Source organism: Podarcis vaucheri, assembly GCF_965113315.1.
Source record: "Podarcis vaucheri genome assembly, chromosome: 2".
Classification (NCBI taxonomy): domain Eukaryota; kingdom Metazoa; phylum Chordata; class Lepidosauria; order Squamata; family Lacertidae; genus Podarcis; species Podarcis vaucheri.
Window position 1 is genome coordinate 91,236,808 of NC_138760.1, and position 27,942 is coordinate 91,264,749.

Genomic DNA, 27,942 nt, shown 5'->3' on the forward strand with positions numbered 1-27,942 from the left:
TCTGCCTTTGTATTGAGAAACTGGTTATCTGATAGCAGCCATGTGGCAGCTGTTAATCTATAGGAGGAGGAGCCAAATGTCCTCTTCAATTATTGGACAACTCCCTTCAGCTCCTGCCAGCTTGGTCCAATGATCAGGGATGACAGGAGCTGTAGTACAACATCTGTAGGGCATCCGTGTTGACTCTCCCTTGCAATACAGAGTGCAAGGTGAGAGGGGCAGGTCTTGCCTTACATATGTATAAGAGAAGCGACCAAGGCACCTAGTGCAGAAGCTTTCAACCTTTTGGGGTCCACAGCTCCCTTGACAAACTACATTCTTTCTGCGGCACCCCTGTGGAGCTCAGGATCCCAGTTACGTCACCTCTTGCCTGCAGAGTTGGCAGCCTCTCACCCTTTTTCAAACACCCTCCCTTGTAGAGTGTGCCCTCAGTCTCCTCTCCTCTCCCCTTGGGAGTCCTCTGGGCAGCCGCAGCTGCCGCCCCGGTCTCTGAGCTGCTTCTCCTGCCACAAAGAGAGGTGCCTCCTCACACTGCCCCATGGGGGTCTGGGAAGTACTCCCAGAGGCACCATTCACCTGGGGAGCTTGTAGCCAGGGCTGCTGCAACAAGCAGCTGTGCAAGCCTTTGGGAGGCAGAGATGTGAGAGGGCATCAGAGGAGGGAGGGAAGGAGAGAGGGACAGAGGCCAGTGTTGCCTGCAGCAGCACCCCGACCTTCATTCAAGGCACCCCAGGGTGCCACAGCACACTGGTTGAAAACCACTGACCTAGCGTAATGATCAATGAATTCTAAACACTGTAGATGCCAAAATCTTGTAACTGGAATGAATTAAGGAATAAATTAAGCAAATGGATTATGCTAATATGCTCGTGTTGATTTTTAAATTTATATATTATTTATTTTACACAAACATGTCAGTCAATAAGAAGTTGTTTTGAACTGTTTATCATATGCATGTTTCTTGATCTCCATTTCACTCACCAACCTCCCTCCCCCCGCCCGGCAACCATCCTTTCAACTTTGAAATTATGAGAACAATCTTCCATAAAAGTTCCACGCTATTAAGGACTTTGGAACTTGTTATGAATCTTTTATATGTTCAGCCACACACTCACATCTACTCATACTTCCACAGCCACAATAAAAGAGAAAATCAAATGAGCAAAAATGCAGTACAGAAGGAAATAATAAAGGAGAAAGTACAAGGGAAGAAAAATAATTGGGACAGGATGAGAAGGGGAAAAACAAATTCAAATTGTCCTTAACATTGCCTTCTTTTTAGGCTATGCATATGCTCACAAAACCTCTTCATACTTTCCCCTGTTTTACTACTTTTCCATTCCTTAGTTTAATGTGCCACTTATTTCAGCCACCATGTCCACTGGCCTCTGACACCCAAATATTTAAAGTTTGTTTCCATGCATAATTTGTTTGCTCACTTTTTGCATGCAACCTTTTTTTTTTTTTAATTTGACAATAATGCACAATTTCCGCACCAGTTTTTCCAGTGTGGATAAGAAAAGTGCTATTGGAAGTTTTAAGGGCAACAGTTCCTTTAATTGAAAGCTTCTTGTTTGCTGGTTCTGTTTTATTTTATTGCTTCTGGGCTAGAATGGCTAGTTGGGGTTGTTGAGTTGATGAATAGTGTGATGAACCACACTGTTATTCAGTTTCTGTTCCCATAGAGGAGGGCTCTTTGATTGCGGGGAGAATAGATTTGTGTCATACAAACCTTATTCCCCAGGGCATTTCCCCACCACTTTCATTTCCACAAAGAGCCTGATGGGGACAGAGGACAGGAAGCAAGTCTGCTTCGCAAGAGTGCCAAATTGACTTTTAATTGCCCAAATGCCCTAGAATCCCACCTGCAAAACACAGGCAGCCTGGAAGCGGTGCTAATGTTTAGTCCTGTCACTTGAACTGGAGTGCTGTTGCAAGAGGAGTGCGCTACTGATTCTGGTGCTTCCCACTGTCTGCCACCTGAGAGAGCAGCCTAACTCTGCTTTTAATGGGAGGCCCAGCCCCGCCAGAATGCCTTCTGCCCATCTAATTCAAGTACTGCAGTTTAACGTCATGGTATCCCCCCTTGCTCTGATGCTGTCCAAGCAGGACACCACTCTTTCCTCTGCTTGAGAGCAGGCCTTAACTTTCCGTGGGGAGGGGTGGGGAATGAAAGGCAGATTTGCCTATTTCATCACTAATGTCTCCAATTTTTCAAGGGTGTTTTTATTAAATAGTTAAGCGCGCGCGCACACACACACACACACACACATATTTGATGTTGTTCCCTTGCTTTCAAAGCTCCCATGGTTTCTTGATCAGCTGGCAAAGGAAATAAATCAATTATATTGGGGGAGAGGCAAAAGCAGATGGGAGGGGGGTTAAATAATTGACAAAGCTCACCGTCTGGTTACCAAGTGCTGGGATCAAAGAGGCCAATCATGGTCCTTCAAAGGAGGAGGCGGGATTAGGGGGTGGTGGGTCTTTAATGTGGCTCTGTGCAGCTTTTCTCTCTCTCTTTCTTCAGCCTTTGCTTTTCCTTGTTCATTAAATTCCGGAATCAGAATGCTCCTCCCTGCTATTTCTCTCTGTGTGCCTTTACTAAAGTCAGCCTGTTCCAATCTCCTCCTTCCTTTCGTCTGGGCAATTTCTTCTTCCCTTTCCCCATACTAGGAAATGGAAACTTACCACTGGGTGATTGTCTCCCTTTCACTTTTAAACCTACCTCAGATTTCTACTCAATCCATTAAAAAAGCCCCAGACTTTAAAAACAAGAAAGAGTTCAGCTGCCCTGGTCCAACTCATAAGGGGTGCCCATATTGGAAGAGGCCTCTTCTACTAGGGCTCCAGATCTCCACGATCCAATTTCCCAATACAGTGATACCTCGGGTTACACATGCTTTAGGTTACAGATGGTTCAGGTTACAGACTCTGCTAACCCAGAAATAGTACCTCGGGTTAAGAACTTTGCTTCAGGATGAGAACAGAAATTGTGCTCCGGCGGCACAGCAGCAGCAGGAGACCCCATTAGCTAAAGTGGCGCTTCAGGTTAAGAAAAGTTTCAGGTTAAGAATAGACCTCCAGAACGAATTAAGTACTTAACCCGAGGTACCACTGTATATTTTGCTTACCTTAAATCAGTTGCAAAGGGTTAGAGGGTAATGATCCAATCAGAGCAGCTGAACCCTTTCCATTGTTTTCAGATTATAAATGGCTACACCCCCAAAGCAGCTGAAGCATGAAAAATGCAGACCCCAGAGGTCACCCAGATCACTTGAGGTTTGGCCCTCAGAAACTTGTTCTGAACTCCCATCATCACAAGGTGCCGTTTCTCATCCTCGCTGCCTGCTCATTTTGAATGCTCCCCCCTCTGCAATACACCTTTACATTTCTGAAAGTGATAAGGCCCTCATACCGCAGTATCACCACCTCATTTTCACAGGGGGAGGTATTTAGCAGAAACAGCCATCATGTGACAATTCGCATTCCTCACGGCACCTTCAAGCCAGCGTTTTCCCAGATGTGGGAAGCTAGGAGGTTTTAATTTAGGCGCTATTTTGGCCCAACACCTCCCCACATGAAAATGAGACGGGTAAGAAACCACATGCAAAATTAAGGTATAAATTGTCCTGATGAATGCACCTCTGGGTTGTTAAATAGCAATGCAACCACAAAAACCCTCTCATTAGCTTTCAGTGAATGAATTTCACATAGGCATTCGCACATAGCAGCCTCACCATGTGAGGTCTCAGAATGAATAAGTATGGAAGAATTAAAGAGAAACGCCAGTGCAATCTTACACAGGCCTATGCAAAAGTAATGCCTATTGAGTTCTGTGATAAGCGTGTCTGAGGTAAGCCTTCATGGTGATGTTTCTATGTAAAAAAAACCTACCTCAAAATCACCTTCAGCTGCCCAGCTTCCAAGTAAAATGAAAAAAGGGAGCAGGGTAAAATCTGTTCATGATAGAGATGTTTCCTTCAGAATAATTTGAATCCTATTTGTGAATGATTCAGGATAAATTGTCCCTCTCTCATAGCACTAGAACTCACAAATATCCAATGAAGCATAGCTAAACTATGGAACTCACTCCCACAGGATGCAGTAAAGGCTACAAACCAGGATGGCTTTAAAAGAGAACTAGACAAATTCATGGAGGAGAGGGCCACTGAAGGCCACCAGCCAGGACTCAATCCCGTTACTTCTCCTAAACATGTAGGATATGCCACAACTAGGCACATCAGCTAGGCAAATAATGCTAAATAAGCCGTTTCTTAGAATTTCAAGCTGGGTTTACAGAATATCAAATGTAAGGTTGCCTCTCCCCAGTTTTCCATGAGGGAAAAATAGTTCCCCTCCCCTAATAATCCCCCCACCTTTACCTTGTGTACCAGGAATTGGCAGATCTAGGAAGGTCCACCAGTCAGGAAATGACAACATGTGTGACATCAGTCCAGGACATCTTGGAGAAAGCCCTGTTCAGGGAAGTTTTTAATGTGTGGCATTTTTTTGTATTTTTAATCTTTGTTGGAAGCTGCCCAGAGTGGCTGGGTGCAAATAAATTATTATTATTATTATTATTATTATTATTATTATTATTATTATTAATGCTTACTGATGGCCAGGGAAAGTGGGAGGTGAGAATGGAGTGTCCGTTCCCCTCTGCCAGACTGAGCACCAGCAAACTCATTTAGGGTACCCAGCAGAAAATTTGTTTTGCTCACCTTGAGTTCATGAAGGAAAAAGTTCTCTGGGTCCATAAGAAGAGCCCTGCTGGCTCTGGCCAATGGCCCACCTAGGCCAGAATCTTGTTTCCCCAGCTAGAAGCCTATATGGGAAGCCCACAAGCCTGACCTGAGAGCAACAGCACTCTCTTCCTGCTGTGTTTTCCAGCAACAGGCATTCAAAAGCATACTGCCTCCAGCTGTAGAGGTAGAGAAGAGGCTTTCTTAAAGGGGGCAAACCCAGTTTGGTAGGCTACTTCTTCACAGGTGGGTAGTCAGCTCACCAACAGTCTCCCATCTCCTTGCTTGCTTGCTCACTGCCTGAATGGCTGTGCTGACGTGTAGCAGAGCCCCTGGCCATCACCATTAGGGTGAAAGCAGAGCTGGGGTCCTTTTACACACGCAAACTGAGAGTGTGCAAATTTATTCCTCCGGATTAAACAGTCCACAAAAGGGTATGGGGATGGCGATGACGTTGTGCTTGATCCTCCCGTGCACACACGCGCCTGCTGTGTGTTGGAAGGCTGCCAGCTGTTTCGCTCCTTTGATCATTTATCTGCTCATCTGGCCTCCAGTCAGGAGGGCAGCTCCTCTCTGCCTGGTGCCCAATTACCAAGAAACATAGAAAGGGAGGAGTGTAAAACTCCTTTCCCCGGAGTCATCCCCGACCATTAGGATGAGGCATTGATTACATTTCAAATGTATTGTTTTCGGGGATGGTCAAAAAAACAAAACAGAACACCGAAAAACTCTACTGCCACCAGAAGGGGATATAGATCAATGTGACAAATGAGTCATCAATCAAAACACATTGACATTGGTGGCTGCAGGCTGAAAAATTCAGCAAACGGGCACTTAGAGAGGGCCAAGTGGAAGTGTGTGTGTGTTTTATTCTCAGCTGCAGGACTAGCTGGTGCCCCTAGTCCCACGACCGCCACTGCTGCTGCAGTGCAGTTTCAAGAATACCTTTTCCACAGGCACAGCTACATTTGCAGAACCTGCAAGCAGGAAAGACTGTGTGGGACAGATGGCCCATCTACTTGGTTTCTGAGGAAATGGCTGCATCATGGACAGAGGGATTGAACCCTGGGGAAGCAGACGATGAGAGGTATTATTGTTATGAGATGGGAGGTTCTGTCATGACCCCCCCACCTCAGCACCTCAAGGATGCTACAGTTTCAAGGCTGGGAACTGCAGGGCAGGAAGTCTTCCTGAGCATTCAGACCTGCTGCCTTCCATCTGCTTTGGCAGGTGGCCCAGCTACACCCTTATCTGGGCACAGATAGTCTGACTTCTTCTGTTTATGCTCTGGTCAGTCACCTGGGAAAGACGGTCTGAGCACATAACACCAATTCTGGCCTAACTGCACTGGTTACCAATTAGTTTCTGGGCCCAATTCAAAGCACTGGTTTTGACCTATAAAGGCTTATGTGGCTCAGGACAAGAAGACCTCAAGGACCACCTCTCCCAAGATGAACCAGCTTGGATCCTGCATTCCTCTTCAAGGCCCTTCTCTGTGGAGAGAATGGGCCTTCTTAGAGGTGGCTCCCCGGTTATGGAATACTTTCCCCAGGAAGTCACATGTTTCTGGTTTAGGTTGTTTTATCCTTGTTTTTAATGTTAATTTTTGTAAGTCACTTCAAGTTGTTGTTTTTTTTTAGAGGGAAAAGCAAATAATAAATATATAATTAACAATAATGCATAGTAAAGATGCTGCCACATGGTATGAACGGCCTGGGGATCAAGGAAAGGGAAAGGGGAAATTACTTACATTCTTTTATCTCAGAGACACATTTTCAGCGATAGTTTTATTCTCAGATGATAGCCTGCTTTTAAAGGAGAGCAGTTAAAACTCACCAAAAAAATGCCAAGCTGTGCATGGTTAGCACAGTTAACAGCCAATATTAACTTCCTCCCCATTACACACATCCTGTATATTTTATGGTATACATTCATTTTATGGTATACATTTTACACTGAACATAAACAGTAATGTACTGAACTGTGCATTAAATGCAGAAGCTAAGAATATAAAATGCTACATATTTCTAATATGATCGAGTTAATGTAGCTGTTGTCTTGGAACTTGCTGGCTACTGCCAGCAATCAGCAAAGTTCAGTCCTGTATTATACTAGCTTTATTGTTTAAACGTTCATTTAATATCAGAAAGAGGAGAAGGCAGGAATGAATTATCTGTACCTAATAAAAAAAATCCAACAAAAGACTTCTGAATGAGCCTCAAAATCATCATCATCATTGAGGCCAAATATTCATAAAAGCAGATTTTTTTCAGCAGCCAGAAACATCAAAACTAGACACTGGAGAGACCTGTCAGAAGTAAGCATGGACCAATGGTACCAAATAGTATGGGAAACAACCTTACTAGAAAAATTAACCAATAAACTGAAACTGACATGGGGACAAATAGAAGAAGATGCCTTCATCCCGGTATGGCTCCCCTTTATCACATACACAGCCCAACAAGACAATGACAAAAATCCACCAACAGAATACAAATCAATATGGCTAACCTGAACCAAACACCCCACTCACACATGAAAACAAAGACCACCACAGCCAACCACAAACGAACAACCACACCCTAGGCCAACCCCAACCTCTCTCACCACCAAAGGAACACAAGTGAACAGCAGAAAACCTGCACAAGCAACGCTGACACCAAACCCCACATATATTAAGTAAAATAGAAACATTGCCACCCGACCCCACCCCCACTCACCTTCCCCCCCCCTCCACCCCTTTCCCCCTTTTCTTCCTAACGTCTCAACAAATGAAACTGATTTGTAAAAATCTTACATGGAAATAATATGAGAGAGAGACACTGCACATACTTTTGTAAATCAAGAAAATCTTTAATAAAAATACATTGAATGAATGAATGCAGATTTTGGCCAAACCTGGCTTAAGTAAGTTGTCCACCTCTCAGGCACATAATGTCCTGGTTCACACAACATGGTAAATCAAACTATGGCTTCCCAGGACTGTGCCAACTGCACAGAAGAGCTCACACCTGCTTTGCTCTTCCCCAGACATATTGCCTCAGTCTGCTGGAGCAACCTTGGTTTTATTGTGTTGTCCAAACATGCGCTCATAGTTAAGCTTTGCTTTCCTTAGCCACAAGCAAAGAAAATGGCCACAACTCGTAGTTGCATGTTTGGCCTAGTAGCAAACCAGGGATGTACAGCACGGGGGATCTGAGCGTGTGAGGCCTTTCCACTGCTTTTGAAGACTTCACCATTTCAAATAATATTTAATGTTTAAATTTAAGCATAAAGCTTATATCTAGAAAATCACTCCAACATGTTTTAATGTGGTAAGCATGTGCACTTTTATCATTCTACCCCATCTCACTGATAGTTTTAATGTGGCTGTGAACGCAACCTAAAGTAGAAATAAAATCCATCAGCTTTCAGAGGATCGTCATCCTGCTTATCATCAGTAATAGCACTTTCCACACATTATCTCAAGCCATCTTTCCAACAATTCTGGAAGATAAACCCATACTGAAAATGGGGATGGGGGTGGCCAGGTGTGGCTGAGGGACTCATATCCATTTAAAGTGCAGACCCGTGTATGTTTAAGGAAGTCACGTTGAGTTTAATAGGGCTTACTCCTAAATAAGTGGGGAACGACCCAACTCTCATTAGGCCTGAGCAGCGTCAGGAATGATGATGATAATAATAACACACACACACACCCCACCCATCTGGCGGGGTTTCCCCAGCCACTCTGGGCGGCTCTCAACAGAATATTAAAAACATGACAAAACATCGAACATTAAAAACTTCCCTAAACAGGGCTGCCTTTAGATGTCTTCTAAAAGTCAGATAGATGTTTATTTCCCTGACATCTGATGGGAGGGTGTTCCACAGGGCGGGCACCACTGCCAAGAAGGCCCTTTGGCTTCTCGCAGTGAGGGAACCGCCAGAAGGCCCTCGGCGCTGGACCTCAGTGTCCAGGCAGAACAATGGGGATGTAGACGCTCCTTTGGGTATACTGGGCTGAGCAATTGTGGTCCAGAAACTACACCTGGAGTACCACAGATTTCTCACCCCTAGGCTACAACACAGCAGCTCTAGGTAACACACAACTGTATTGCCTCACCGATCTCAGTGGGACTTACTTTTGAGGAGGCCTGCATAGGAGTGTTCTGCTAGCTGAAGTGAGATTAAAAATTCCTGACACACAGTATTTTCACTGCTGCCTGCTATGATGCATCGCCATGCTGCTCACTGTGCATTATGATAATGACTATACCCGTAGGAAAACTTTGGGACCCACATCTCCTTCCCCTAAATATTACTATTTTCAGAATGCAGTATGCAGTATGCAGTGCACGTTACCAAGTCTGCAAGTTCACTTTCCAGGTGAGAGACAGACAGACTTGTGCCAGCCAGATCTGTTCTGGTGGTGTCACTTACCTCTGTGTCCACATGACCAAGCTCAGCCAGGAAGAAGACTCGATGTCAGTCTTGGGTTTAATATTTACCCTCCTCCTTGGACAGATGCAGCTTTTTCCTGAGAGGGAAAGGTAACAACAGACGGAAACATCTGTGCAATTGAGACTGCATGGCCATGTTGTCATATAGCTGAATTGTTGGGGGGAAGAATCGATCTTTGTTTTCAGGACAACGCTGAACACAGCAGACAGACCCTATAATTGCAAGCTACATTATGCCTTATTTTATGTTTGCAATTTGCTCCTACACCAAATTTCCTGAAAGGCACAGAGAAGTGCCAGTTATCAAGTACCATCCTGACCAATTAATGGAGCAAAGTGCCTCATTAGTGCCTCCCCACCCTCCCACTGCTGTGCAGCAGCCCATCATGTAATCTGCACAGCTGCCGAGCAATTTAGGCCTACAGAAAAGACCTTATCAACTTAGTGCAGAGTTATTTGCTACGGAGTAACTGCAAGCAATTCTCATACAAAAAGTGCTGTGCAGGTCAAGTGATCAGCTGCTTTGCCACAACAGGAGATGCTGAAAGGCTTATGAAGCACTTTGCCCACAAAGGAGAAAGGGCCATTGTCTTAAGAAAACAAGGCTTTTAGCACAGGGAGAAGTTTCACTTAAGGCAACATCTTCTCTGGATATAATTGCTTTATTTTGGTCTCCTGTTTTTCCTTAGCTCCACTGTTTATTGAAGGAGGGCACCTTGCAATTCACAGTGAAGGGAGTAAGTTTATTATATGTTGCCGAAATAGTTGATCAGATGACTGTATGTTAATTTAGAGTATATCCACACGGCAACACCCAGGCCACACCCAGGTCCATATGAAGCACCTGCAGGATAACAACACACAGGCAAATTTGTGCAAACAAAATCAAGTATGCAAATTAAGCAGGACATAAAGCATACACATTTGCACCAAACAGAAGTTCCTATATCTCAGGCAATGTGGGACCCTGCTGCCCTAGCTATTTCTGACAGCTGCAGCAGCCCTCCTGTATGATGTACGCCAGGATTCTCAACTTTATTTGTTTGTTTGCTTGACTGATTGATTGACTGATGAAACAGCATCGATGTTCATGGTATTTTACAGATTAACATAAGCAAACAGAGACTGTCAGGGGACTGCTGGGTCTGTGTGCAGCTCCCCTGTGTGGTGAACCTTTGAACTGCAGGTGGTAGCTTCTCAGTGAAGTACTTTCAGGAACTCCTGGGAAAGATCCCATGCTCGATGCTGCCACTGGAGCCTCCTGGAAAGGAAGGCACCTAAGAGGGCATGGGCGTAGCCAGGATTTATATTATGGGGGCAGGATCAATGTTAGGGGCAGCAGAACAGAGCTATCTGCGACGCGATTAGTCAGTTAGTTCAGCATTTTTATTTATTTACTTGATGCGGGGAGCAGCCCTGTTTCAGCCTAATCTTACTTGGGCAAGGTCTTTTCTGAGCTCAGCTGCATTCCTGTTTATCCCTCCATTTTGGCCTCCAGTTCTGACTCGCTCATTGGCTCTGACTTGCTCACCCCATGGCTCCTGGTTCCTGGCTCCCAGCTCACCTCAACCAATGTCTCACCCTGCACACTATCTAAATATAGACAGCAGGACAAACAACTGAGAGGCAGAGAGGGAAGAGAAGGAGGAAGCAATGGTAACAAATCCTAGAGACAGAAAAGGAGCCGAGATGCAAAAGAAACAAGGGAGAAATTGCGAGCCAATATTTGCTGGTCAGGAAACGATAACACCCTCATCCTCTTCTACCTGCACAGGGCAGGTCTCTAGTTTTCCATCAATATGTTACCCCATTCAACCCAACCTCTGCCAAGCCACTGAAGCCACAGGATTCATCTTTGGCTGCCTGAAGAATATCTCCAGTCCCTTTCCTGACTTTTCAGCTTTCCTGTTTAAAAAAGTAAATCTCTAGCTCCTTTCTCTCAGGGAGATGAAGGGGAAATATATGCAAGCAATGTGCCCAATTGATCACTCAGAAATGAATCTGCTCCTGGAAATCAATGGGACTTACACATGCTTTGCTTGGGCTGGAATGTGTGCAAAGACTGCAAAGGGCTTTGCAAATGAGAAATTCTATTTTGTGGTGTGCATGATTTTTCTTTATAGAACCTGAGATCCACCAATAGGATCCCAGTGGGAAGAAAAGTGACTGGGGTAGGGGACCAGTGGATACACCCTTAGAAGAGATTATTTCTTGGCATATCCTCAGCCCAGGAATTTGTTTTCAATAAAGAAACCCAGGGGCATAGCATGGGTTGCCAGTGTCCAGGGCAAAGCAAGTATTGGGCCCCCAACGCACGGACCGTTAGCACTCCCCGAGTCCCTTCCACCAGTCCAGTATTGAACACCTTACCCCCAGTACATGCATCTATTTTAAGAAAATGCTGGTGTTCTATGCTTCAGTCTTCAACAGCATAATTTTGTAAAGTCCGCAACACCAAATCAACCAGTCATTTTATTTGTATGCTCCTCTTCCAAAGTTAAAATCATGTTCAAGGCATGCTACAACATACAAAAAATTACATAACTACAAAGGTAGTCCTAAACAATAAACAAACATCAAAAAGTATACAAACAAATTTAATAATTTCTACATAACAAGTTGGGCAAGAGATTCCTGCACTGTAGGGGGCTGAACTAGATGATCCTCATGGTTCTTTCCAACTGTACAATTATTTGAGCCTTTGATTTTAAATCCTAAGATCCAAAATAAAGATACAAAAAATTATCATACACTATTACAGTCCACTGCCAAGCAATGTTTTTCCTGTATCTCTGCTGTATTTTGCTTCTGAAAATTAACATCAATAACAGCAACAAAAAGCTCCAGCAAAAACCCCTAAATGATATCCCAGCTCTTGTCTGCTCAGCAGCTCCAGCTTTCGTAGCTGGAGTCTGTCAGGGCCCTGCCCTCCCAGGCCAGGGGGGGAAAGGCTTGCAAGACACAGAGCAGGTCTTCAGGGACTCACAGGTGCCAATAGTACACTGCCTGCCTTCTTACATCCAGTATTAAGGCTGGCTTCATCCTTCTCCTCGGTTTTGGTGTTGCCTTTGCAGAACTCAGCATGGAGGAGTATGTAAAAAACTAGAATTACTCGGTTTTGTCTGTCGTTGGCTCTGACTCCACATACTGTCACTCTCCCTGCCTTCCACCGTACCAGTCTCAAAGGGGACCAGCTGCCAGTGCTGCCCCACAAACTTGCTATATGAGCCAACTATTGCCCCTTGGCCACCAATTATATGGTCATCTATGAGGAAAACAGCTTCTACCAACAAATGGGCCAGACTCTCTTTGACATTCTCCTACACAGCAATTTGTCAGTGCTTGCTTTCCATACTTTCATTATCCTACAACAGCTTCTTAGAGGTATTCCTCTCTCTTAATATTTGAGTTGCTGGATGGTTAGGGGGTGGAGGGAACAGTCCTAATATTTCATGAACTCTGGGACATATTGTAATACAAATTGCAACCCACTTCTCTAAGGAGTAGAAGCTCCTGGCAAGAAGCCACAGCCTCCAAAACAGCAATAAACGTCTTTGTTTGTCTCCAAGTTCCAGGACACAGCTAAGCAGAAAAAGATTATCAGGGACTGTGAATGATTGTGTAATCCACAAATGCACTTTATTTGATTAAACGATAAAAAAGGAACCTTCCCACAACAGCAACATATGCTATAATTGTGGCCCGAGGCAGGGGTAATCCGCTAAATCAGGAGCCATAGCAGCAAGGAAATTAAAACCCCAATCCTTTCGGATAGGAAATTGTTTTCTGCCCTATGTGTCCCTGTTAGGCAACACTAATCTCACCAGGTACTGGGGTATCAGGGGTCATTGGCATTTTGGAGAGCCTGGTATTTTCTTGTTTCCATCTGTCTGTCTCAAGAGACAATGGAGTGCGCCTCCAGGGGTGAAGTCAAACTGCTGCATTAGCAGCACCGAAGTGACCTCCCGAGGCGCAAGTCTGGGCAGTGTGCATGGAGGTCCTGGGCTGCCCAGATGACAAGACCTCCCTCTCACCCTCACTGATGTAGTCCAAAGGAAAGCAGAGCAATATGTTTAGCACCAACCTGGCTGCAGGAGTTGGTGCCAAACATATTGCCTACAAGGCGCCACTCAACCATCTTAGAGACTCCACTCCAGATTTGTGTATGGTTTACTCTGGAACCTTTTCTTCTCCCAAGATATCCTGCAAGGCAGCGGAGGTTTAGGATCACAGTTTTCCTTCTCCTAGATGGGCAACCTTCCCAGCTGATCAGCCCCATCTGCCCCTCTCTTTCTTCTACAGCAAGTGCAGAAACTGCCTTCTTCACCGTGGGACCCACTATTGGTCTCGTCCTCCAGAGCCCTGTCTTTGCATGCAGGGGATGTCCTTCACACATCAAGGGTTTGAGACCCATGGGTTACCCTCACCTGGCTTAGCCGGCTAGGCGAAGACGTTTCCTGGGTTGTGGCCACTGCCGCATGCTCACAGCCTGGAGTAGCAGCAGAATAGAGCTTCTTACTTTGAACTGAATGGAGCAAGTCCTCCTGGGAGCAACAGAACTCAATGACATTCCATTGGCTCTCATGATGAATGAGTTAACTCATGGGCAGTATCTGATTACTTTTTGAGAACCGTTTAATCTGTTTTTATGGTCGTATACCACTATGGTATTTAACATCTAGCAGCTTGTAAATATTCCAGATAAACAAATAACCTTGTGATCCAGTCCCCAACCACTGGAAATCATACTGAGTCACCCTTCCACGTTTCTGAGATTTCAGCAGGCATTGGCCACATAATCCAAAACATGCTTTTCCAGCCAGAAGCACTAGAAACACACCTGCACACACTTTCGTACTTCTTCTGCACTCCCTACAGAATATTGGCAAATGCAGAGTCTGCTGCCTAAAGGTGTGCCTTCCTAAGTAAGAGACGGAACAGGAATCATGGGTAGCCCAAGGGAAAGTTGTCCTTCCTTCCCCGTGCCCCTCCCCAACCTGCTTTGTTACTAATTTGTCCTGAAGCTTAGAGCACTGGCACTTTGCAGCATCATGTGCACAGTCCTGAGTGCGCCAAAGTAATCTTCTTAAGCTGCGTGCAGGGGCTGAGCATCGAACAAGCTCCATTCTCAGCGGCTACTCTGAACAGCTTAGCCATTAAAGATGTCATTAGAATCAGCCTCTTCTTAGACTTAGCAAAAGGGCAGGGAGGCAGGGGTGGGGGGAAGCGCCGTTGCTAACTGGATGCAAAGCTCCAGAGTCCTGATTTACGGGCTGCCGGCTATTGTTCTTATGTCACAGATGTCCAGAAGGCCTTAATGTGTTAAGGAATAGGCTTGGGCTGCTTGTCTGGAGCAGCTGCACCTACTTAATAAGCGCACAGCCCGTTTTCTCATGCTCTGTGCCGCCTGCCGACTCGGCTGGCTCTGTGCTTTGCGCTTCGGCATCTTCTTCCCCTAATAAACTGAACATCACTGTGTCGTCTCTCTCAGTGCCTCGTCTACCTGGCATCCTGATCTCCCAAACAGACCATTCCTTGATTCCTGTGGGGTATTTCCTGGCCCTAAGCATGCAATGCATAGGCCCTGTGGGCTACAAGTCGGTCCTTTCCATTCTATAGCTCAAGCCATTTTGATTCTGTATTTTATTCTTACATTTCTATCCCACTCTTCTGCGTGAATGGGGCCATTGAAACAACCAAAACATCACCAGATTAAAACCAAGGAAACAAAACTACATTTAGGCCATCAATTGAAGTAGTAGAGTTACGACACCCACAGGAGATGGCTGCCCACCATACTTCTAGATAGATTGGTTCCATTATCAAACTGCTCTTCATGTAAGTAAGCTTATCTTAGCTGAAATCCACCCTCCACTGACTTAAACTTAGAGAGGGACCTTCCTTGAGTCAAACACACACAGGGAAAACCACAGAGCAATTCCCCAACCACATCACAGCGGACTAAAGCGTTTTCCCCATATGAGGATGCAAACCAGCAGACCTCTGGAGTGTGTTTGTGGCTGCATCCACTAGAGCTGCCTAGTGGATGGGGAAGAGTCCTTCAAAGCAGGTGGTGAGTGACTTTCCTTCGGATCAAGACTCGGGTCCCCAGATGAGGAAGCAGGGCTTCCAAGTCCCAGAGTATCATACCTATCAGCAATAGCAGGCCCTGAACCAAGACAGTTGATTACTGGCAGACTGTTGTGGCTTTCAATATTTTAGTTTTAACTGCTGGCTTGCTCTAACAGGGTGTGTGTGTGAGAGAGAGAGAGTGGGTGGGTGGCCAGGACATCTGATGCATCAGTTATGCCACTTTGCATAACATTTTGCATAGCTTTGCAGAGAGTACTTAAAAAAATTATTTTTCAGCCTCTGATCTCTGCTTAGGCCCCCTGAGTTGCTCTGCTTCTGGCACACACAGATCCTGCCTTCTTCTCATCTCACTGTGCTGCTGAGCTCGCCTCAGATCAGATAATGGAGAGGGGGAAGTGGGGAGGGGCACTGAGCTCCCCGCTCCTTGCCCCTCCCACCTTCCCCTCTCAATTACAGTCCTAACTCCACTGACCAGGAAGTAAGCCTCACTGAATTCAATAGGGCGTACTTTTGAGTAGGCGTGGTTAGGACTGCGTTGTGTTTCTGTGCACAACTGAAGCTGTGACGTGTCCAGAGCAGGTTGCGCTTTTTGTGATGTTTGTTTTATTTAAAAAGGAGATAAACAGACTGCCACCATCTCCCCCCCCCCACCCATAGCAACACCATAAAATAAATAACATACAAACATGTTGAAAGTGCAGTGTGCACTTCAAGCAAATAATTTCTTTGAAATTTGAAAGCTCTGGTTGAAATAAATAAATCACTTGACCAGAAATATACAGGAGCACTTCTGCAGAAGCAAAAGGGAACACAGAAGCAGAAGACGTGAAGTTGAATGACCCACACAGGAAACCGTGGAGCAAGGCAACTGACAACCCCTCCTTGGGAGTCGGTTGCAATTGATATTTCTCTCCTTTTCAGAGTATCCCTGGTATGAGAAAATCTGGATTGAGGGAGGCAATCTGTGGGAAGGCAGTGATTGAAGGAGAACGATGGAGAGCTAATGGAGGCACCTTCCAAATTAAACTGAGTCCTTTGTGCTTGAGCAGCAATGAGTTGACCTAACTAGCGTTGACTGCTGAACCATAGGCCTGGTACCCTGGCTGCCTAGCTTTGCCATTTCCTGTACCCCACACACTGATGGCTATCTACCTGGGCCTGTCCTGTTGCTTGCGCCACATTCCTCCCTGTCCCCACCTTTTGACGGTCCACAGCCATATGCCACGGACAAGGAGGGCTGCCAGCACAGATGTGGCAGCTGCTGTATCTGAACTGTGTTCATCTGTTATGTTCTGCATGGATGTAAAGTGTGGGGCTGAAAGGCAAAGGCCAGAGGCAAAGCTCCTCTTGGGCATGCTGTGTAATAGTTACAGGTCACGAGGAAAGGCCTGTGGCTTCCAGGTCACCACAAATGGAGCCTTGTGCCTGCCACTTCGACCGGCCTGCCTCTTCTGGGACTCCCCTTTGCTCTTTGGGGATGTTTAGAGCGAAGCCACGGATCCATTAGCTCATAGTTAGCAGAGCAGAGGTGGGAGGTGGGCAGAGGCTTGAAAGAAGCGCTATGGCCAATGCTAAATTACACCACCCAGAATCTGTGTGATGGATGTCAAAACCAATTTATCACAAACTGAAGTCATTTTCGAGAAATAATGTCCTAGGAAAGCCGAGTCTCCGACTCACACTCCGTTCAGTAAATCACGTGGAAATGCATCCGTACCGCTGGTGATAAGCAGGAAGGCCTTTGGTTGCCAGGATTCCTGACCTCTCTCTCGCTCTTTCCGCCCGCTCGTGTGACACGCCAGCTATACATAGGAGATTTTTAACAAGTCTGGCGCTCAAGTGTTGATGGGGATGTAAGTAAGCTAGCTATGATGGCTATGGCCAGATGCCTACATTGCAGTTCAAATGGTAAGGAAATGCGTTGACTTGTCTATACCATGAATTATAATAACTGAGAATGAATGCAGCAGTGCAAAGACAGCTTTGGGCCAGATGATGCTGTAGTTATCTTTGCTGCAGCACGCTGCCTGGATGTAGTCTTGCAGCCACAAATCTAGTGTGGCCAGTGTGGCGAAATGGTCAGAGTGTTGGACTGGGACCTGGTTGAGAAGGGTTCGAATCTTCACTCAGCCATGAAGCTCACTGGGTGATCTTCTTGGGCCAATCAGTCACATCTCTTAACCTACCTCACAGAGTTGTTGTGTGGATGAAATGGGGGGGGGGGGAGAACAATGTACACCATGAAAATAGGGGCTTCCTAAGGAAAAGTGTGACATTCCAGGATCAAATCAGAAACTGGGAGGGCTTCTATAAATCTGGGACTGTCCTTGGAAAATAGGGGCACTTGGAGGGTCTGTGACCTGCCTGATGCTACCAGGCTCCACCTCCAAGTTTCCACAGATTTCTCCAGATCTGCCTCCTAGTGGCAGGTAACAGTCACCAGGATCCAAACACCTAAGAGTCACTGGGGTTTAAATTGGAAGTTGGCCACCTTAATTCTTTCTAGGATCCAGCAAGTTTTTTGAAATATGTTTAGTGGTTGAGGCCATGGTGAAAACTATATTTGTGGGCATCATAAATGAGATGTTGAGGTGCTAGTTTCCATGACACAACACATGAAAATAAAGAGACATCCATGGGACACAAGGTCTGTTAATAAAGAGTTTTGACTATAAAGAGAGACTTGGTTGGTGGATTTGTGCAGGGTTTTCCTACCAGAATTGCTTCTAGAAGAGTCTTTTGATCTAATTGCTGCTGGCCTCTTGCTGACATTGTAAGGCTGCACTTTTTATGGTAACAATTTGGATCTATCACTGGATCCTGGGTCGGTCACCTTAATTTCACTTTTATGTTGGTGGAGAATAAATGAGATTCTTCATCTTCCCTTGTGATCATCTTGGGGAATCTTCCACCTCTTTGCTAATCTAATTTCTTTTTATAGCTCATACAATGGTTGGCCTAATTACTAGGAAAACAAGAAATGCTCTAATCAAATCTTTTAGTGTTCCCGACAAAACTCAGAAAACGAGTAAAATTTGTGACACATGGAAAGAGAAAAGACTGAAGCTAGGGCTAAAGCAGAGACCAATGAGCAAAGACAGAATAATCTTCCAAGTGTCATCAGCTGAGTAAGAGGACTGAGGCAGCCACGAGGTCTTTGGGGAGTTTTGTTCATTTTGAGGCCCATTCATAAGGTCACACTCTTATACAGAGACAGAAATGTCAGCAAAGTTCGTTGAGCTCAGACCCGGAAATTAGCTCTAGGGGCTCAATAATCCTCTCCTCAAAGGAGGAGAACATCCTCCTGCTCCAGCTCAGATGAAAATCTTGGAAAATGGTTTCTGACTTTGAAAAGCTGCTTCTGGGGAAAGTGTTGCTGGGTTGGGGCAGCCTTAAAGGTCTCCTTTTGAATGCCCCCCCCCCGCAGTGTAACTCTTTAAATTAGCCCGATGCAAAGCAATGGAGAAGTTCCTCTGTTGCTTTGCATGAGGAGGGGGGACCTTGTTCCAAAGAACTGCTAAACCTGGAGGTGACAGCAAAAAACCCACCTGTTGCAGGGAACCCTTGAACTTGCCTAAACAGGAGGAGTACTTTTTTTATAAGGAGCATTTTTTCCCCTTCAAGCCTCAAATTGGCTAAGAAAATGGTCTGAGCTCTTCCTGATTTTGAGAGGAAAGAACTTGGGTAATTTCCAAATTACTTCAAAACGAGCAGAGACGAGCTCCCACACTTCTACATTTTAAATTTTGCACTGATTAATATGCAACGAATATTTCCCCACAACTGCAAATGTGTTCAGCACTCCAGCTTTTAGGTTGTGTTCGCAGGTTTGCTCAAATATGGATTAGTTAAGCTTTGGCAGGCTCCTAAAATTATTTGCTAAGCCTGATTCATACGTAATATTCTACTTGTTATTATGTAGACAATAAAAAGGTGTTGCAAGCAGAGGTGACTTTCTCTTTTAGAAGTTCAGGTCAAGTATGGCTAAGTGTAGGCCTGACACCTAAATCTAAGAGCTGTGGAAAGGTAAGAGAAGTATCAGAGCAAGAGAGAGGTGGGAGAAGCCCCAGCCAAGGCTTTCAAGCTGTGGAATTTGGGCAAAGTTCTATAGTGCCAAGCAGCACTTCAGCCTTGATTCTATCTGCTTCCTCCCCAGATATTTCACTTTGACGGGACTCATTCATATGAATAAGCTGAGATCATGCATAAGTGCTTTTTAAAAGAGCCTGCCTTATCAGATCAAGAGATTTATGCTAAAGCAAAATAAAAAGTTCATACATTGGCCAAACGAGGCCAAAGCAGCAGGAGCGGATTTCATAGTTTGATCTGAAGATGGTAAAAAGGCAGTTGCCCCTGCTGATTCTTTATGCAATATAGCTTCAAGTTACTCCTGTTCCTCAGACATAAAAATAATCCCTGTCTTAAATTATGCAATTCATGGACTGCTAACTCTACCAGATGTTTCTAGGCACAACACTAAAAAAACTGGGTTTGTGGCCAACAAATACTTCAAATGGTGGTGGCGATGTGTCTTGACTGGTGTTCAGTCTTGAAATATATTAAGTACATGAACTGCAGTCTCACTGTTATTATTAAATTCATTTTTCTACTGCTTTATATTTTTAAGAAAAAAAATCTCAAAGTGATGGACAGCGCATTAAAACATCGAATAAAATAATCCAGAATAAAACATTACTGAAGAAAGTCAAATATAAAGCATCCATTCAAAGCAACATAATTAAAAGGAACTTAAAATATTATCTTAAAGATTTCAAAATTACTGAAGAAAGTCAAATATAAAGCATCCATTCAAAGCAACATAATTAAAAGGAACTTAAAATATTATCTTAAAGATTTCAAAAGAAAACATTACAAAGGAGGTCAACTACAGAATGCACATTTAACGCAGCAAAGTTAACAAAAACATTATCTTAAACATTTCAAAAGAAAGCCTTACTAAAGGAAGTCAAATATAATCTGCACATTTAAAACAGCTTAATTAACCAAATAATAAAGTATTATCACAAGCCCTGAACATATCCGCTGTTGTTGTTGCCAATCCTGCCCAAGATGGTTCATGGCAGGCTGTGGCTGTGGAAGCTCAGGCTCAAACACCTGCACTAAGAGACAGCCAAAGTGGTCTCTGGCCTCTTCAGTAGCCTCAGCTTTTGTAGCTGGAGTCAGTCCTCCCTGCCCTCCCAGACCAGGTAGAAAAAGGCCTTCAAGGCAGGCAGCAGCTCCCCCAGGACCCACAGCCAAGATGGAATGCTCTTAGTGGGCACACCAGTCTGGGAGCCAACCAAGAAGTTCATTGCCTCTCTTGAACATGAGCAAAAGAGCACAAGACACTCCTGATGCCATCCAGATACTACAAAGTTCAGTGCTACCTAGTGTCTAAACTATATAATAGCACAAGCCAGACCTTCCCCCTTTTGTTCCAAGAGATAATTAACCCAATGTTTGGTAGTAAAGGGAATCAGACACATAACTTAAGAAGAGCCCTCCGGAATCAGACTCAAAGGCCCATCTAGTCCGGCATGCCGTTCTCACAGGAGGCAAACAGAAACCCATGGGAAGCACACAAGCAGAAGTGGGTGTGACAACCCTCTCCCCACTTGTGATGCCCAGCAACTAGTGTTCAGAGGCAGACTGGCCACAACAGTGGCCTACCCTCCATCTAGATCAGAATTAGCTATACTCTTTTCAGCACCTGCTAAAAACATTCCTGTTTAGACAAGCCTACCCAGATGCAGAGAAAGTTAAGGCAATTTTAATCTGTTTCAGTATCAAACTTTTGTATCTTTTAGAATATGATTGTAAATAATAAAATTATCATCATCATCATCACTATTATTTTTATTTGGTCCAACAAGACCATCAGCAATTTTTAAGTGGTCAGTGAGGCAAAAGGTTTGGGTACCATTGTGTGTCACAGAGTTTCTAATTTAGAACTTAAAACTATGAGTATTACAGAAAACAAAAATGAAATTATTTACTTTTCATTCTATTTCTTGGTGAAGAAATTGTGAGTCTTGATGGTATTAATATTTGTTTCATTATCTTTTAATGCGTTAAAGTATTTATTTAATCCATTTATTGTCAGACGGCAGAAATTTGTTAGATACCAAGGCAAGGTATTATTCACTCTGTATTTTAGTGAGCCGGAATTGCAATGATTTGCTATATAGATTGAAATATTTAATATATAGGGTTTTAAAAAATTAAAATATTAGGACAAAGAGTGCTAAAAAGTAGAGGATCTATACGGAGTCTAACAGGCAAAATGTCTACTCAGAAGTAAACCGCATTGAGTTCAATGGGACTTACCCCAAGTATTCCTGCCAATTTAGCAGTTCCAAAGCACGTCAAAGTGCAAGTAGATAAATAGGTATCGCTCCAGCGGGAAGGTAAACGGCGTTTCTGTGCGCTGCTCTAGCTCACCAGAAGCGGCTTAGTCATGCTGGCCACATGACCCGGAAGCTGTACGCCTGCTCCCTCGGCCAATAAAACGAGATGAGCGCCACAACCCCAGAGTCGGTCACGACTAGACCTACTGGTCAGGGGTACCTTTACCTTTACTTTTACCCCAGGTATAGGATTGAAACTAAATGTAGCTTCCAGGGATAAGGGAATGGCACTTTTGTAGGCTCCCATCTCTTTAAGAAAATGGTGGCTATGGGTTCTTCCAGATGGGACTTCTAGTCTGGCTTCCCAGAGGCATCTGGTTACCAACTGTGTGATGTTTAATAATGTAAAGGGGGGCTTAATAATGTAAGTGGGTTGCTGAGGATAATTGGCAAACAATTTTTCTTAACACCAGATTTCCCCCAGAAATGTTAAGTCTGGATTAAATGGGAAACTAAAGGCTGGTGGTTTTATGGCAATGACACCTGTTTGGATGCTGCAAAAAATGTGCATCCATGCACAATAAACACCCACCTGGAATCACCCTAAGTCACTGGATACGGTACATATTACCACTTAGTTTTCCATAACAGCCTCCTAGGCTGTTTCTAAGTAGTTCAACTTCATTGGAAATAGTTTATTCCAATTCTGCTGGTGCTAGTGGGCAGGAATAAATTGTTGAAAAGCTTCCTGAATGTGTTTTTAAAAATTCACACTGTCTCCTCAAGAACAGCCTTGTCAATTCATTGCCATATTACAGGCCCCGCCATTATTTTAAACCTAAATATTGGTCTTTCCCCCTACCTCCCCTATTTTCCTTACTCATTATTTTTGAGTTGTATCAGGTAAAACAGGGTGGCGGGTTTGGGGAGGGATCAGCAGAGCAGGAGCAGCAATACAGGAGTTAATTTGGAAGGCCTTTCCTACTGATGCATTCCCATCTCCGCCACACTTGATTCTACCCCTGTCACTCACAAACTCCATATCCCTAAAAATCTGACCAGGTTTCATTTGCATGGGTATGTGAGGCAGCATGTCAGCATTCAGAAATGAAGGCACATAGATACCAGTGCAAGAAATTCCCTCCTCACTAAGCTGCAGTGAGTTTCAATTATCGCACAGTTTGCTTCTGAGTGGATTTATCAAGCCAAGTCTATAACGCAAAATGAATAATCTCGTCCTTCAGACCTATAAAAATATAATACTTGAAAGTACTTTGACAAAGTGATAAAGACAGAGTGAAAAGAAGGAACATCGACCCCATTTTAATAAGATTAGAGGGGCTTGATATTGTAACTAACCCTTGGCATTTAGAGCTTATTCTCTGGGGTGATTGATTTATATTATTATTTTGATGTGCTGAAATCATTGTATGGTGTTGTGAATGGTGTGCCACATGTTGATAATATTACAGGTCAGCAGCAACACCTCTGGGGCTCGGTACCCATGATTTGTGGGCCAGAGTTTTCTTGTGGCAAGAACTCATGTGGCCACTTGCCACACTGAGAAAATTAACCAATCAACGTTGGCTTTATCCACAACATCATTAAGAAAATGACTGTGTGATAATGTTAGAAGGCAAGTGCGTGTTGTGTGTGTGGTAGCCCCATTTGTTTCCGTCAGGGCTCCTGCCTCTGCACGAGAAGCAGCAATTCAACATTTAAAGCTTTTCTCCACCATTTCATTTCTGTTGGCAAAAGCCTCAGATATTGTGTGTGTTGTGCAGCTGTTAAAGACTCTGACGGAAACAAGTAGGGCAGTCAAACAAATGAGACAGAGCCTATTCAGTCCAGCGCACCGACCACGAATGGTGGGTAATCCAGCCTCACTGGGATGAGCAGGAGGTGATACCGGGGATGGAGGTTTGTAATGAGTACCCCCCTTCCTCTCCTTTCGCAAAAGCAACTCTAGCAAAGCTTTCCTGTAACTTCCCCCCCATCACGTCCTTGCTCTTGTACAGCAACTAAACTAAGTGAAATATAATTGACTCAAAGTAACTCAGAACACTTGACTATCCTTCCCTCTCCCCCCTTCACCCTACTTGTCTCTCCCCATTATTCTGTTTCCAAGTGTACATTCCTCAGGGAAAGAACCTGTCTTTTTCTTTTGCTCTTTAACACACTGATACTCTGATAGAGCTGTATAAGGTAATAGTAATAATAATGCCTTGTGATTCTGAGTTTTCTATGTTTATGTTATTTTACATTTTGTGGCCAGGCTGCCTTTTGTCTTTCAGTCTATCAATTGGTCGGTCCTTCCTTCCTTCCTTCCTTCCTTCCTTCCTTCCTTCCTTCCTTCCTTCCTAGAGAACATGGTGCCCTTCAGATGTTGCAGAACAAATCCCATCAGCCCAAGTCCAGCAGCATCTGTAGGGTTGCAGGTTCATCACCCCTGTATTAAATAATGTCCTCACATAACACGGGCACCCCACTGCACTGGCAGAAGCGACCAGACATTGGCTCAAAAGGTGCACAACACCAGAGATAAAGGAAGAATTGCCTTGTAATTTCAACTAGTGGGGTGCCTTCTGTCATGCTGGCAAAGTCCGTCCTGGCTCAACCAAAATGAGAAGAAATGGGGGGGGGTGAAGGAAGGCTCTCTGGGCCCTAAGAATTCTGGCCCCGTTTGGTAAATCTGTACCGCACCCTCCCCTCAAAAAATCCTGCCTTCTTTCAGCATAAAGCATGTGACAGAAGCTGATGTTATATTTAAATAATAAAGCAGAACTGGGGTTGTTTTGTCTGCTTCCCCCCCTTCCTCTCTGATCTCCCCGTTGAAAAATGCATGGAAGGCAACAGATGTTTCGACTTTGTAGCTTGAACCTTTCTCAGCTGTTTGAAGATTTGATGTAGAATTCTTTGAACATCAGTTTCAGAGGAGACTCTCTTGGTAACGGTTGCCATGCAGAATTCATAATTAAAGAAGGTTCTAGGGTGATGGTGGGTTTTGTAAAACTGTATTTCATTAATTTGCTTAAATATACTTAATGGGATGAGAGAAATGGTTTTATCCACGGAGAAGAAACTCCTCAGGCCTTCAGCTCTGCCTACTGGGGAATAATCAAGCAGACACCTCTAGACTGCATAGCAACGTGGTTGCCGCAAGCTCTCTCCAAGCTAGCCACAGGGCACGGAGGTACATGATGTGGAATGTGTCGTGCTCACGAAAGACGTGGCAATATGCCAAACCCTACCCTTCTGTGTAACACTGTCACCATCCGCAGGACAGAACTGCAGCCAAAACAGCAGTGTTGGCTCAAAGATTTTGGGGGCCCTTGGGCATGGCGCCCCCACTTCTAAACCTGGAGGTGGGACATTTAAACTGATAATTACTTTAGGCTGTAACCAGTTTTCTTGGATACATCCCTTCCAAGTAGAAATGGTAGGGCCATTACAGCAGTGGGCCTTCCACTGATCTCACGAGGCCCTGGCAAATGCCCCACCTTGCCACCTTGTCATAAAGCTGACCCTGGAAAGCAGTATGGTGGAGGCTGCATGTAAAGTGTTTGCCTGTGTGAGTTGTTCATATGTGCACCATTGTGTAAATACTCTTACCACGTGAGCCAGCCCATTGGTATGTAGAGCTGGCATGCCAACCGTGCACCTGCCTGGGCCCTACAAACGTTGAGTGCTAGCTCTGCAAATAGACCGCAAACAAGCTCATATGGTAAGTGCATTTATACATGATGAAGTGTGTGTAATGCTTGCACAGTCAAGCGCTGCCATCTGTTTCAGTCCTTTAAGCTCTTCTAATGCAGAAGATGAAATCACCCTACCCCAAGAGTCCAATGGAGAATTTGTAGAGCTTGCTCATATATACCTTGCTTATGCTTCATGTCAGGGATAGTTATATAAGTAAATTCTACGAACAACAACGGCACTATGTCAGTTTTGTTACCTCTTCACCAGTGGTGCAGAACCTCACACCCAGGAGTCCAACATAGCCCTCCAGAAAGCTCTAGCCAGTCTTTGGGTCTCTCCTAAGGCTACCTCCCCTCTCCTCAGGCCATATATCTTGCTGTCACCACTCTGTGTTTGGCATGTGTCCTTGAACTGACCTCTTGGTTGCCCGAATAGAAGATGGGGTTATTGGGGGCAGGGGGAGAGAGAGAGAATAAATCTTTGGCTTTTGTGTGGTTGGAATTTAGCTTCTCTATTTTTCTATAAAAAGAGGTGCTGGAACTCACCACAAACACCTCCCTCGTTCTCTTATAATGGCAATGGTGTCCACCTGAGAGATGCCAGTACTGAGTTCTGGTTTTAAAAAAGCCCTATTAGGAGCTATTGATTTTCCCCGGCCAGGGGAGGCTACTTCATATAGGCAAGTGGGTCATTGCCCCACCGAGCTCCCCTAAGCCAGCCCCCACCTGTCTGCCTCCTTACCAGCCTAGTGGGCGACACTGGATTTCAGCCTCCTCCTCCTCTTTAGTCAGTGTTGTCTTTGCAGGACTCAGGAGGGAAGGATACCAGAACAAACTGGTTTGGCCTCTCATGGGCTCTAGTTCTGGCGGCCATTTGCTTTGGTTGCCCCTGTGACTGACCTCCCTGCTTTCCACCCTCCCAGGCCCAACAGGCACCAGACCCCACTAGGCCCAGCCTTACCAAGTGGCCAATTGAGTGAATCACCACGAGGCAAAGTGAGGCAGCCATTTTGGGTAGCAAACACTGAGGGCCACAGTGTGAGCTGAACTGTGTGCCAAGCACCACGACCTGCACCTGTTAAAAGTAGCTTGTCATCTCTGAGAGCAGTGGAATAGTCTGTCTCATTGACACACCAGTCCTTTTGTAAATGGCAGATGAGAGGTATCATCACCTCAGGCAGTGCAACAGCTTCAGCCGTCCCTGCTCCCATAACCTCTGGTGCTGTTTCGGTTCCTCTTGGCATTCTCCCTGCTTTTATTACAGGAAATAAGATACAATCTAGCACACATTTTGTGCCCAGGCAGAAAGAACAATATCGCTTCTTCCCCTTGGTGGAGACCATCTTCACAGCAGGCTAAAAGCCTGTGTGAGCCTTCACTAGCAAACACAGAGCAGAGGCATAATTATTGCTGAAGCAGTGTTAACTTTTCGGTGGCAGGCAGGAGCAATTTTAATGGCAATTAGGGCTGTCACCTCATTAAAGAAATCTTAGATGATTAATCATATAATGTTTAATCAATTAATCGCATAAATTTGCATAGGAATAAACAATAGATCCAATGGAGGGGGGAGTTCGCCTTTTCTTGTTTCTTGTTTTTTTTTTTTTTTGCAGGATGCCCACGTCTCCATCTTCCCAAAGCCTCTACCGTCCCTTCTGTGTGGAGACAAAGGAAGATGTATCTTCTAAGATTATATCTGCTATCCATTTTGTTTGTAATTTCTCATACTACAAGTTATTCCTCCCGCACCCCACATCTGTTGCCTCATTAATTGGGGGGGAGGGGTGCCACCTTTTAAACCAATTGATCTAAAAAGGTTAATCCGTAGGCAGTGCAGTCTTATACCCCCTCAGAAGGAAGTCTGATTGAGTTAAATGGGACTTACTTCCAAGTAAGTGGGTGTAGCCTAAATGCAGACCTCGTAATTACAGCATGGAAGCAATTTTGTATGTGGAATGCAGCCAATCAGCCTTCTTTCAGGGGAAGGGAGAAGTGCATAACCCCAATCCAGATTTCAAAAAAAAATCATCATTTGATGCTGGCTTCCTTGACAACTGAGTAACTATTTGGTGCCCTCTAGGCTAGGGTAACAACATATTAGTCAACTCCCAAATGTAACCATGGAAGTGATATCTCTTGTATAGTTAGAACCCAGGGGATCTCTACATGTGAGGAAGCATGGAAGTTTGGAACTCACCAATGCACATACTGGCATCTTACACCACTTTAAACATTTAGTTGGGTTTCCTGATGTTTATATATGCCTGATATTGCACCCCTGGTGTTATTACATCAATTACCAGATGTTTATACATCCATAGATGACATCCATGCTATACAATTGCTGCAGAAAATGCTGGTGTATGTAACACTGGTGTTTCTGACAACAGTGAAACTTGTTTTTAGGTCTTTGGAATTTAGTAGGTTTTCTGGGTCACTTGAGACTTAGGCAGCATACACACCATAGATTTAAAAGAATCCCAAGAATCTTGGGAACTGCAGTTTGTTAAGGATGCTGCGAATTATAGCTTTGTGAGGGCAAAACCATGATTATTTTGTTTGTGTGCTGTATATACAGCCTTACACCCAAAGATTCACAGGACTCATATGTCTGGTG

At 44.6% G+C, this 27,942-nt stretch overlaps 1 protein-coding gene and 1 long non-coding RNA gene across 2 annotated transcripts in view; both read right to left on the minus strand.

The window, feature by feature from the left end:
* Positions 1-2,210: 2,210 nt before the first annotated feature.
* On the minus strand, positions 2,211-2,889 carry LOC309526295. Its single transcript, XR_014216710.1, has 2 exons — positions 2,415-2,889; positions 2,211-2,322 (listed from the first exon to the last, which is right to left on the minus strand). It is a non-coding gene; the product is annotated as an uncharacterized lncRNA (long non-coding RNA).
* Positions 2,890-26,912: 24,023 nt separating this feature from the next.
* The window catches only part of LOC309525008 (clathrin heavy chain 2-like), a 46,495-nt gene continuing 45,465 nt past the window's right edge, over positions 26,913-27,942 (minus strand). Inside the window, exon 10 of the mRNA XM_082210327.1 lies at positions 26,913-26,980. Coding sequence (XP_082066453.1) covers positions 26,969-26,980 — 12 coding nt within the window. The 3' untranslated portion in view covers positions 26,913-26,968. The remainder of the gene's footprint in view (positions 26,981-27,942) is intronic.